At 38.1% G+C, this 13,389-nt stretch overlaps 1 protein-coding gene across 1 annotated transcript in view; it reads right to left on the bottom strand.

Annotated features, from left to right (window-relative positions):
• Nucleotides 1-2,942: 2,942 nt before the first annotated feature.
• The window catches only part of LOC103768047 (protein furry homolog-like), a gene marked incomplete at its 5' end in the record, with an annotated part of 36,537 nt that continues 26,090 nt past the window's right edge, over nucleotides 2,943-13,389 (bottom strand). The window contains 5 exons of the mRNA XM_008935177.1: nucleotides 2,943-3,506; nucleotides 3,879-4,075; nucleotides 5,458-5,568; nucleotides 6,497-6,514; nucleotides 10,260-10,328. Coding sequence (XP_008933425.1) covers nucleotides 3,248-3,506; nucleotides 3,879-4,075; nucleotides 5,458-5,568; nucleotides 6,497-6,514; nucleotides 10,260-10,328 — 654 coding nt within the window. The remainder of the gene's footprint in view (nucleotides 3,507-3,878; nucleotides 4,076-5,457; nucleotides 5,569-6,496; nucleotides 6,515-10,259; nucleotides 10,329-13,389) is intronic.

Genomic DNA, 13,389 nt, shown 5'->3' with positions numbered 1-13,389 from the left:
AAACTGCAGCTGGGCACCTTCCTGTTGTAGATGCATGTACCTTGCTCTGACCTGTAGTAACAAGCAGTGGCAAATCTCCAGCTTGGGGAGGAACACAGGTGAGACCCTCTCTGCAGCCATCTACCCATAGTCTGCCCCAGATGTCTTTATTTCTGAGCATATTTCTCTCTGAGATATTTATTCTTCAACATGTTTTCTAGTTTGTCTTCCACATTCTAACTGCTGTAGTCTGTTCCTAATAGGTGCAGAGTGGGAGACTGACTGAATTAGTGCACCTTGATAATGAGCTTAAGAGCTTAAGCTCTGTACTGTGTCATGGGGAGGTCATACAGCAACTCATAGCAATATGAGCAGTCTGTTTGTAGATGTCCTTGCAAGCACTGCTCTGAGGATTACTTGCTGTGAATGTAGTGACTCTTACACAGTTATTATCACTAATAGCCTAAAGTGAAATTCAGTAAAACTTACATGAGTTGTCATCCCCACTAGCTACAGCCAAAGCAGTAGTTGTGTGTGTTTGGTTAGGATGCAGAACAGGCCTAGCTGTCCTGAGCTGTATGGTGTGCCTCAGAGCAACTGGCCCAAACAAGCAGTTGATGAAGGCTGCAGATAGTGGCAAGGAGTCACCCCTGCTTTCATCACCTGGTGTGAGGTTTGGAGGAGTGGAGTGTGGTGGGCAGCAATATTGAACAAGCTTGCCTTCATCCTGTAGCACCCTGCGCTTCTGCAGAAGCTCTGTGTTATTCCTCTTACATAAATATTTTCAGTGCTTTTACTGCTTGATGCTGAAGTACAGCTCTGTATCCACTTCCACTTCACTGATCTGTCACATCCTTGACAGCATCTGCTGTATACCATGGGCACTGGTTCCTACTCAGCAGAAGGAAGGAAAGCTACTCATGACCCATGTGATTATGCAAAATGGAAAGGAGCAGCTTTCATGCTGCCAATTCTGCAAAGATATCTTGAACTTGCTGCCCTGTAGAGCTTTCTCATGGAGATCCTTTTGCATGTGTTAGCTCAGTCAGTGCTGTGTCATACAGATGTCTGATATTTCACTTGGCTCTAGACAGCCTTATCATAGCTTTGAATTTGGCACACACCTGGCACCAGGTAGTGCAGAGTGACTGCTTACACAGTGGTTGAGAATGAGTGATTTTGGAAAAGCTTCACAATGTTAAAGCATTATCAAAGGCAGTCAGCTAGTCACTGTAAATGGAAGAAGATGTGTAACATAAGGAGTTGCATATATAAACTCAGGTTTGAGTTCTCATTTTCAGAGGCATTTGTCTGAAGCTATTATTGACAGGATGTAAAAGGAAAAAAAAACCCAAGATCTCAGGGCACCCAGGCCTCTACTACCAGCATTCAGTCTGTTTAGCTAAAGTATTTAAACTCTAGCTTGTAAAAATACACAAAATGATAGATACGATGTCTTTTATTTAAAAAAAAAAAAAAAAGGTGGGTAGAAGATGATGTAAATAAAAGTGTAATGCACTACTAAATAAAACTACTTATCCCCAGTAAATACTTATTAAATAATGAAGAAGACCATCTACAGTACCACAAAACCATCAAAATAATTCAACTTTATCAGGGACAGGGAAAAAAGTACAGTGATAATGGATGTGCCTTGACCAGTTACAGAGCTTGTTAGGATAACATAACTACTGTCAGCAGTCCAACAGCGTGCACAGTGCCTTCAATTAATGCATTTCAGCATAAATAAATTTCTAGTGGGGTCCAATTCCCCCAAAAAGGCAGAGCTAAGAATTTCAATTCAACATTCTAAACTCTGGAATTAGAGCCCATTAAAAAAATCACAGTGGGTAAGAGATGTATATAAAAATACTGAGTGTTCCTTTCAAATCACAGGAATCATGGGACTACATTCGTTTTTGTTTTGTTTTCTTTTTTTTTTTTTTTTTTTTTTTTTATAAAAATGCTATTGGTTTCAACAGAATCCAGTTTGTTTTATGCTACAGACTTGGACACTGAACTATGAGTATATTGCCTGTTTGCATGTTTTGGTAGTCAGTCTTCTTTTTTTTTTCCCATATAGTCCTAATTCCTCAGGCTTGAGTCACGAAGATGCAGATACGTGCACTCCAACTCTCTTTGAACCCTGCAGGCTACTCAGAATGCAAGTAATGTGTGTGACTACCGACAGGGAAAGCCCCCCCCTTCCCCTCATAGCTTTATACACCTACTGTCTTAACAGTGCATTGCACAAATTTACAAGAAAAAATACTGGTTCTGCACTATACAGTTTCTAGAATATATACAGAATAAAATAAGTTAACTTCTAATGAGAATTGCTGATGGGCAGCATATAACTTTAATATACATTTTAAAGTCTCTGCAGGCAGCTACTTTTTGGTTAGTTATCAATATTTGTAACATAAGCACTGATCAGAGAACTGAGCAGCATTCCAATAAAGTTAACAGATATATTATTTCTTTTAGAAACACTGGGAAATCCCAGTTTAAAATATTATTAAATGTCCTAACATTTACACACTATGAGGATTAGATCTAATAAAATAAAATTTCTTCAAAAATAATCTTGCAGCTCTTGTAAGCATGCTCTGAGACCTTATTTAACAATCATCCATACCTTCAAAAAAATAACTGTCACATAGCCATACATTCTAACTCACACACATCATTTCCTTGTTACAGACAACAAAAGCAAATAAAACATTGAGAAGTCAATGGGTTGTTGCAGTCAGAAGTCATTCTGCTCGTGTTTGACCACATGTTCTCCATGACGTTGCAAAGTGTCTCATTAGGTATTAGTTGATCATTTTATCTACTGCTGCTGGAAAGCCAGGAAGCCTTGCAGGTCTTCAGCCAAAATAAACCAGCCTTGATTTTAGCCTCATCCCACCTGCGATACTGATTCATCCTTTAGAGGCTGCTACTGCAAACAGCATTTATAGTTCTGTTACAACAGAAAAGAATGCATGTGTATGCATTACGTTTAAGCCCTTTTCCTTGCATGTAGTTTTTAGACATAAATTTAATAAAAAAATACTACTGCCACACGCTACTGTGTAGAAAGAGCAGTCAAGTAAGATGTTCACTTCAATCTTCAGGTTTTCACTTTCGATGAACCATTTCTGGCTGAAATGAAACTGGCTGGTTGTCAGGATTGCTGGAGATTTGCTTTTTTTTTTTTAATGAAAGGTGCTCAATAACAGCCTGACGCATCTTCCTCATCAGTTCTTTTCTAAACGACAGCTCTTCAGAATCCAGTGCTCACAAGATTTATTCCTGGTTTGGTTTTCCCTAGAAGCTGATAGGATTGCACCATGCGCAGGGACTCTCGTATTTCTAGATTAAGTTCCATCAGCTTTGAGCTGGCCTCGGACATGTCTTGGTTGGAGCCCACCACCGCGAAGCTGCCCGTCTGACCCAGCGTCTGGTGGCGGAAATAGATGTGCAGCAGTGTCTGAACCGGGTCGTCTTCAGAACTGCCAAAGATGTCGTGGGGCCAAATAGATCTGTCAACACACAGTTTAGATTTAAACATCGGGGGAAAAAAAAGTCTAATTAGTCATGTTCTTTAAACAAACGTTTGAGCAGAAGACACAGGAAAATGCAAGAGAAATGTTCTTCTCCCACAGAGTCATGATAGCTCATAGTATGATTTTCTCTCAGATAAATTCCAAAGAACACGTACTACTAGAATTGCCTTTTTTTGTAAATTGCAAAATGTGTATGAACAAGCTGTAATGAAGCAACAGTGCTTGTCCTTTTCAATAAGGTCACCTAGCAAGAAGTGCAAAAAAACCTGGAATAGGGCCTATTCCTATCTTTGAATTAAAAGGGCCCATTAACAAACTCAGGTCTGAAAGCAATGCTTAAGCACTTACCTGAAAGCCTTGACCTGTGCTACAGCTGACACAAACTCCTTATTTCTCAGGGTTTCAATGAGAGAGTGAATAGCTGTTTCTGTGCTAGCTTGGGAAGCCTCTGCAATTTCAATTTCTTCGATACCGCTGTCAGACGCGGCCTCAGCCTCTTTCAGACAGCTCTCCAAAAGAGCAAGTTCTTCAGACATGTTTATGACCTAAAGCAAAGATAAGAGTTACCTTTCTAGTTCAAATGTATTTTCAGCAACACTAACTTTCAGAGGATCAGACTCAGGTTTTTCTTCCTCTTTGCAATCATAAATGTGAGGCAGGAAAAGTACATCCAAATATGCGTGGCAGTTGCTGAAGTGTACAGTTAATTTTATGGCCCAAGCATAGGCCAGGTATTAGGCCTTTCCCCTGATGAAGCTTCCATCTTAGTTCTTTTAAAATTTGTTTCAAAAATTACATTTATTTTCTCCCCACATCGCTTGATAAAAATTAAACTGGCAAGAGTTAAACACATTACAACAGTACTGCAGCAATTGTGTTATTACAGGGACAACTTAAATAGGAAGAAAAAATCTGTAAGACTGGTAACTCAGCAGAGTAACTGTAGTGCAGCCAGTGCATACACTGGTATCTTCAGCTTTAGCTCAAATATACAGGTAAAAGACAAGGCCATAGCTCAGAATACGATTCTACATCTAACTAAGGCAAGAAATGGGACTGGTGTGATGATAACCTTCCACAATGTTCTCCAGACAGAAATGAACTTGCTTATTTGCAGCCTCTACAAAAATTTGGACATCTACGTGACGTCCAAAAAAACCCCATCATTTTTTCCTAAGCTATTAAAAACGCAAAGACTTTCACCCTGCTTTTTTATTTTCATCCCTAGTATATCAAGCCAAGACCAGGCCTGTTTCTTTTTCCTGCTACCTGTATTTGTTGCGTTGCAGACCCAGGGGAGTACTTTCAGAAGACATTATTAATAGCATAATGCATTCACCTTAACTCAATTAACAACACGTATGTGCCACGTGTACAGCTAAAGGATTCATTTTATTTCAGAAGTCGGTACAACTGAAAATCAGGCATGAGTTGTCTAGAACCCATTACTAACTGCACTTAGGATGGCAGCTAAGGTTGAGGAGTAATTGAATGGTGGCTGAAGTGACACAGTTACATAAATCTGAGGGTAGCAAGTGATGGTGTTTGCAATAGGAGATACCAGGATGATGGAATGGGGCTTCATCACAGAACTGTTGATCGGAGTTGATATGCCTTGATTGCAGCTTGATTAGAATACACTAGGAGCACTGCTGAGGTGTTTTAAATGCTCATCACTGGACTCCCTGCATTCCTACCTGCTTAAGAGCTTTCAAGCCGTACAACAATCAACACAGATAATTGAACATCTCAGAAAATCCTTGTAAGCTCTACTAAAATCTTATTATTAACAGGCTATAAAACAGCTGGTACCCTCCTTCAGTTTCTAAAAAGATATCCCACTGATGACATGTTATCAAAATATATTTTAAAGGGTTTGACTTTAAAATGTAAACAACTGGTAGCTAAAGGGCATGGTTATTGTTACCTCTGCTTCTTTTTTGATTGTTTTTACTTGGCTGATGAGTTTGCAATAGGCTTGGAACAGAAGCAGCAACTGGAAATGCAACTTGTATAGCCTCCGACACAGCTCCAGCTCCTACAAATGTAAACATTATATATTCAGGAAGTGCAAGACATCTACTATGCCATACAAGAGACAATAAACAACAACTTCTTCAGTATAGAATATGCAAAATCAAAAGCAGTTATTTGGTTACTGAAGAAAATGCCCAAACAGCTTTAGAAGCTAATGTAGCAGGAAGCTAATGAAAAGCAGACAAAAACTCCATTTAGTTCTAGATTTACAGGTAGCCTTTCTCATAGGTTTAATGTGCACTTTTTAATAAGAAATTACATTTCCAAGAAGGGAGGTGGGGTGGGATGTGAAGTGATACAAAAGGCATTTTAGAATGTCAAGTTCAAAGACAGTTTCAGAGATCACTTACTTTTATTGTTGATATGTTATTGTTTTAAATTCAAGCTCTAATATCCAAAAGAAGCAGGTGTGGTCTGTAAGTATGGAATCTAATATAAAAATATGTAAGCACAGTACATAACCTGGCCCTTAGCTTACAACAGCCTGATGGAGTAAGAGCATTATAATTCCATCTCGGGGGCAAGAATGTTTCCTTTATAAAAGGTAGCTCTGATTCTATTTTAGAAGATACCACGTGATATATTCTTAAGGAAATGGAACAGCAGCATTAACTTATGCACTGTCTTGCTTCCATTTTTATGCATTTAAAACAGTAGTCAAGGTGCAGACTGTTAATATTGCTTTACATACAGACATAAAAGCTAGTGCTAATGGAATAATCTTCTGTAATGTTCTACTGACTACAGGATCCTATTATCTACAAAGGACCAACAGTTGAATGGGTTAGATTATGCAAAATTGAAGCACACAGCATTTTTTTAACAGTCTATGACAAGATATCACTATGTCACGAATGGACGAGACAGATGGAGACCAGTTTGGTGACTGGCATAGTTAAGTATTTGATAAATCAAGAACTGTCACTTACTGCTAGAATTTCCATTTGCTAAGCAAGAAGATGAGCAGGTCACAAAAATACAAAGAAAGAAAGAGATCAAGAATTAGTGTAGGCAATAATTTTAATTAGGTTAAAAGATGTCCCAGGTAAAATGGAGGAAGAAATACAAGTAACATGCTTCAAATATACCCTGAATGGAAAAAATGAACAGACTGCATCTGAAGTGAAATGACTTCCTACTGTAACTGAGGATAGATAGCAATGGCTTTGTTGTCCCACATCATGAGTAACATACTTCACTTACAACCTTGTCTGGTCTTTATACATTGTGTAGTCCTAAAGATATGCAAATTTAAGGAAATAAAAACCAAGGACACTTAGGTCTGAACATCTGTATTATGTTCCTTACTTGTTCTGTACTGTTATAGTTTAAGCAAAAATAACGGCTTTTAAAACTTGAGGTGTAATGTTAATTTGGACTCTGAATCAGTCTAGAGAATTCTTGGTTTTACTAAACTGAATTCTCAACACCTTGTTCTAAGATTTCTGTAATTTAATTGCACTTGGTTTTTACAAGGTATTTCAGAAAAATGATTGGGAAGGAAGGACAGGGAGAGAAATCACGGGAAAATGTAGCTGTCAGACTAGGGAGAGGAACTTCACTCCTGACCTTTGTACAGTGCCAAGTGTATTGATGGCATTTAAGCAGGTACAGTGGTCACAGTAAACATATGAAGATGCAACAGAAGAAGTCCGATTCCAACAGGCAGAAGCAGTTGAGCTTTTCTAACTGCACAATGTATGTAACTTACTATGCACAGCGTGTAGAACTATGTTCTTAACAGACTCTAAATATTGCATATTTTTTGTCTGTGCTTTGTGCTATCCTATACATAGCACAATTATTAAATAAGCATAAAGTTCTGATGCACAGAGCACTGTGAAGAGATAAGATCTTTAACTGCTTAAGTCAATGAGAATTCTATGACTCACTTTAATGAAGCACAGAGAATCATACTTTGAGGAACAGCAGGGTTGCTTATTTAATATTTTTGATCATTATGTTCCAGTGTTCTTTACGCCAAGTCTCATTATTACTGTAAGCCATAAATAATCCCTCTCCCAACATCATACCTTAACAGCTATTCTAAAAATTCAAGAGAGGTTTTCCTTTAAGAGTAGCTTTGTAATGCTTCAGTGTCTTTTTTGCTCACTTGAGAAATAATCTCATTTTTCTACTTGCCAGTCCTGTACAAACAGTGTAGCCAGAGTCCAGATGCATTTTCAGGCTTGCGTGTACGTACTAAATAGCAAAAATCCAAAAATTAGATTTACTTGCAAGTCTGCTGGCAATGCATGAGTCAGAACAGAATTCATCTCACTATTCCTTAGCTGTATTGATCACAGTGCTAAAAATTAGTAAGAAAAATCTTATTTATGTTAGTGAATGAAAAATATCTTTTGAATGAAGCAGCTCTGTTTTCCCGAGCAAGACAACACTTAAATATTTTTAGCATTAACTGGTTGACTGCATAGACTATCAGCCTCACATTCAATTTACAAGGACTTTTGAAACAATGACCTTACACTTGGTAACTTCTCAATCTCCATCAAGTCACTATAAGCCTCTGTGAATAAATGTAGAACTTCTGTAAATTGCATATATTTATGAAGCAGGATAACAGGAATCTGCTTTCTAAATAGATACTAATTATTAAAATGATTTTAGCTGAACCTGCAGGTGTAAGTAGCTCATAAAGAAAACTTTGCCAGCATGCCTTGCAGGCTAGGATTAAAAACCAAAATCAAATCACGCCCCCAGAAACAATCAGTGTGAACAGTCACATAACTCCTTTTCAAACCCTGCAGAAAAGGAGAAGAGACAGAACTGCCTCACTCAGAACCCTGGATTCTCACTGTACAAGCTAAATGAAAGCCTGCATGTGTCTTTTCCTCAATTTCTTAGCTTATAGAGTGCTTACAGTAACATTTACCTTCATGGCAAGAAGGTTTATGTTCCAACAGTTAAATGTCAGAACAGTTTTTTGGGGTATAAAAACATTTTGCATGTGGACTAAAATACATAAATTCTGCTTTTTTATTAACATAGAGAAGATTTACTATATTGTAATAGTAAATGTTGTTACATATTTCTAAATATCACAGAATCATTGAATGTTAGGAGTTGGAAGGGGCCTCTGGAGACCATCGAGTCCAACCCCCCTGCCAGAGCAGGACCATCTGGTCTAGGGCAGGTCACACAGGAACGCATCCAGACGTTTCTAAGAAGTCTCCAAGGTAGGAGACTCCACAACCTCCCTGGGGAGCCTGTTCCAGTGCTCTGTGACTCCTACAGTAAAGAAGTTCTTCCTCCTGTTGAGGTGGAACTTGCTGTGCTCCAGCTTGTGACCATTGCCCCTCGTCCTATTGCAGGGTACAAGTGAAAACGTGTTGCCCCTTTCTTCTCGACACCCAAGAAGTATGTACCATATTGACACCATCTAAATATGTACCAGTAAGTAGACAAAGATGTAAACCAAGTATAAAATACACTAAATGTATTCACAGGCAAAGCAAAAATCCTTGCAAATGGTAGCATATTATTTTGCTGTATTACCTATGCTTATCCACATGTAATTTATTTTATAAGTGTGCAACTTCAATGCAATATGAAAACCAACTGTGAACTTTCACGTTTCACTACTCTAAAAATTCAAGTGCATTTCGTGATTGGATTAAAAAAACCCAAACATATATGAGAGCAAATGAAATCTGTGTAAAAGTCCATGCACACACTAGACACTTCTGTTGAACACTGTATTTTCAGCAGCAAAAACATAGCCAAGTGCATCAATGAATAGAGTTTGATAGAATAAAAGGAATAAAATTCCCCTTTTTTCAGCTTGGATTTGAGATTTTGGTCAAAATGTTATTGTGGAAAGGCAAGTTCATTTGCTACCTGCAATTCTACATTCTTACATTTTTCGTTGTTTTTATTACAGGACTGGCAAATTCCTTGTACCTACTAATGACAGTTTTCGTATTTGCTTTTTTATCTGCAGTGTCATTATATAGCTACTGTTGAAAAAAAAAAAAAAAGGCCTCGTCTACTTAGGGAAAAGCTATCACTTACTATAGCAATTAGTAATATTAAAACATGGATGACTGCCATGCAAATGCATACAAAATATTGAACTAATATTAATAGGTTACTTCACCTATTGTTAGATGATATTTTGACGGAAGTGTTTAATGAGATTTTTGCCAATATTAATAGGTTACTTCACCTATTGTTGTTAGATGATATTTTGATGGAAGTGTTTAATGAGATTTTTGCCGTACTGCTACTTTACTCCCTGTTCCTTCACACTCAGATAATAGCTTCCGAAAGGCCATATGTATTTGTATAGTAATAATTATATTAAATTCAGTAGCTTTTTTGGCTGGACAGTTTATCTGAGCATGTAAAAAGAATGCTAATCTTTCCTCTTCCAGAAAGGACTGCAGAAAAGCAGGCTCGCTGGTACACAGATGGTATCTAGTCTGCTTATCTACTCAGGGTTATTACGTCTAGAACCCAAGAAGGGTTGCCAACTTTTATTAAAAAGAGCCCTTTTTATTAGACCACTACTTCATAAGAATCTTCAGTTTCTAAAAGATAGGATGATAACTGAAATGAAAAGCTTTTCATACATTTTTAATCTCTCCCCAAATATTAGAAATTTAGTGCAACAGATATAAGGATTTTTTTTTTAATCTCATATTCAGAGACTCACAAATGATGTACACCTACCTGGGCATCTGTGTTAGTGCCATGAATACCATCATCAGTACCAAATGTTCTTTTGCAGTCTTCTAGCCACTACAAAATTAATATTAACAAATTAAACATCTTCTGAAACAGACCAAACTGAAGACTGTGCTAAACCCACATAAGACACTTTATCAAGGCTTGCACATTCTGAGATTACATAAAACCCCTGTGATATGAAAGCAGCTGTTTACCAATGTTGTTTCCACTAATGATTTCCACTCTGACAGATCACTTTGCAGTTGTTATTGTGTCCCTTCCGTTGTAAATTTCCTGCAGCCTTCATTAACCCCAGATGGGACAGTACACTTCAGCATAATCTGTGATTGAGTTTGGGTACTGTTATAGTGAGACGTGTGGGAGGGTGAAGGCAGAAAAATCCCTTTCATTAAATGAGATTATATTTTCTCTTTATGTGCTGCCCAAGGTTTATGCCAACATGATTTCAGCATGTGAAATATAGCACAAATTCAAATTAGAGAGGAAGCCTGTTAGATTCCTCAGGACTGCTTCAGACACAGAAGGTAACAGAGCTTTGCTTTGTAACTAGATGCAAGGGCAGGTTTACTGGATGGAAATTAAAAATAAATTCTTCAATGGGAGTTTGGCATCACCTCCAGTTCATATAAGCCAGGGAGATGATGTACTCTCACATCACACAACACAAACATGCAGATTCCATTCTCTTTCATAAATACAGGGCTGTATTTAACCCCAGCTGCTACAGCAGACAAGCTTATTAATTTCAGGGGGTAATCTTTTCTTCTAGCTTTAACTCTGAAAATTTAAAAGTGTTGATATAAAGCATTTACAAAATCAAGTAAGTTTTTATTGGACAATATGACCTGATCATCTCATTGACACAGTGCCCAGCATGTTTTTCTGTTCAGTGCAAACAACTGCAAGCATGAGCTCATTTGGGTATTACTGAAATGGGAATGCATCATGTTGAGATAAAGTGCAGATTATCTGCTGAAATGAAGAACAGGCTCTATACATCCAAGGAAGAATAATTTAGCATACTGTGTGCTTGGTATCTTGAGTCTCATAGGAGATCTTAGTGACCTTTTTCTAACCTTTGTCTGATGCAGGGAAAAGAAAAATGTGATTTCCTATCTGCTCAATTTAATAAAGGTTACTCAGTGAATTACCTAGGCCTGTGTGCTTATCAAGAGGAGAAATGGAATTCTCTAAACCCTGTGGTGTCAGTTTCAATTAGTGACATGAATACCACCATACACAGCACATCTCATTTTTCTTTTTATCTGACAGCATCCCTCAATAACAATGGAATAGGTTTGTACTGGAACAAACAGCATCAGCAGCTGGTAGTATTTATTTTCACACACTGCCCTTTTAAGATCTTTTTTAATCTTAAAACCAGTCTGAATAGTGTGCCTAGAATGTTATGATATACACATAATTTTATATCTTCTATTACATTTATCTGATTGAGTATCTTTGTCCCCAATACATATATAAAGTCAAAACAGTTTCCTTTGCAAGGAAACAGAACTGGAGCTTGGAAAATTGATTTGCTAAAAGTTTTTCCAGAATATATGTTCAGCATGGTAGAAAGACCAAAATTTTCTCTTTGGAAACAGCAGTAGATTGTGTGGCAAAATAATCTTCTTTGTACATTTGCTTTAAGACAATTTATGTTTCCCCTGTATATCACCTAGAAAGATACAGGGTGAAGAGTGTTACTCAGAGTGTAATATGGAGAAGTCTTTGGTTGATCTTGATCATAGCACAGGTTGGTTTGCCAGATTAACCCCAAAACAGACGTCCCAAACCACTCCCTCCACTATATATACCTTTCTCTCTCTTAGTGCATTGGTAAGAGTTTCAAGCAACTGCTGCCTAAGCCTCTTACTTTTAAATGCCTGTTAGTTTATATTTCATATATTTCATAGAATCACAGAGTTTGGGTTGGAAGGGGCCTTAAAGATCATCTAGTTCCAACCCTGCTGCCATGGGCAGGGACGCATCCCACTAGACCAGGTTGCTCAAAGCCCCATCCAACTGGGTCTTGAACATCTCCAGTGATGGAGCATCCACAATTCCCTGGGCAACCTGTTCCAGTGTCTCACCACCCTCACAGTGAAGAACTTCTTCCTTACACCTAATCTAACTCAATCCTCCTCCAGTTTGAACCCATTACTTCTCACCCTGTCCCTACAAACCCTTGTAGAAAGTCCCTCCCCAGCTTTCTTGTTGGCCCCCTTCATATACTGGATGGCTACAGTAAGGTCTCCCTGAAGCCTTCTCTTCTCCAGACAGAACAGCCCCAACTCTCTCAGCCTTTTTTCACAGGAGATCTGCTCCAGCCCTTTGATCATTTTCATGGCTCTCCTCTGGACATGCTCCAACAGGTCCATGTCCTTCTTGTGCTGGGGGCTCCAAAGCTGGATGAAGGACTCCAGGTGAGGTCTCACCAGGGCAGAGTCAAGGTGGAGAATCACCTCTCCCTATCTGCTGACCACTGCTTCTTTAGATGCAGCCCAGGGTACAGCTGGCTTTCTGGGCTGTACTCACATGTTGTTGATTCATGTTGAGCTTTTCATCAACTAGCAATTTATTTTCACTACAGCCCAATCAGCTTAGTTTGATATTTTTTTTCTGCATGTTTCTATGAAAAAAAATCAAGGATCTCCAATAAGCCCATTATGTATCTTGCCTTAATACTTTTCAGGTTGAATAGGATACACGGCACATCTACATACACTACATAATACACACACACAAAAAAAAATTGAGGCCCAAAAGCTGAAGAAATATTTTTTAAAAGAAGTCTAAGAAAACTAAATTACCTGAGTCACGACTTCTAAATTAATGTGCTACATAAAGACTTAAATAATGCACTAAATTAGCTAAATGAGATGCTATCAAGAATCAGAAATGACTGGTCAAAGCTATAAAGTTCTTCCTTCTCAGGACTGCTTCTTCCTATTTATAAATTATTAAATTAAAAATAAAACTGTCAAAATGCTCTCAGTTATTTCAGAACAATTCCTGCCACCTTGTGAACCTTTTTCCTGCTCCTGTCATTCAAAAATCCAGTGGCAGAAGACAGGCTGACCACACAAACATGTTACTGGACACTTTTCTG

This window comes from Merops nubicus, unplaced genomic scaffold (assembly GCF_000691845.1).
Source record: "Merops nubicus isolate BGI_N331 unplaced genomic scaffold, ASM69184v1 scaffold2, whole genome shotgun sequence".
Taxonomy (NCBI): Eukaryota; Metazoa; Chordata; class Aves; order Coraciiformes; family Meropidae; genus Merops; species Merops nubicus.
This window is presented reverse-complemented; position numbering and strand designations above follow the sequence as displayed.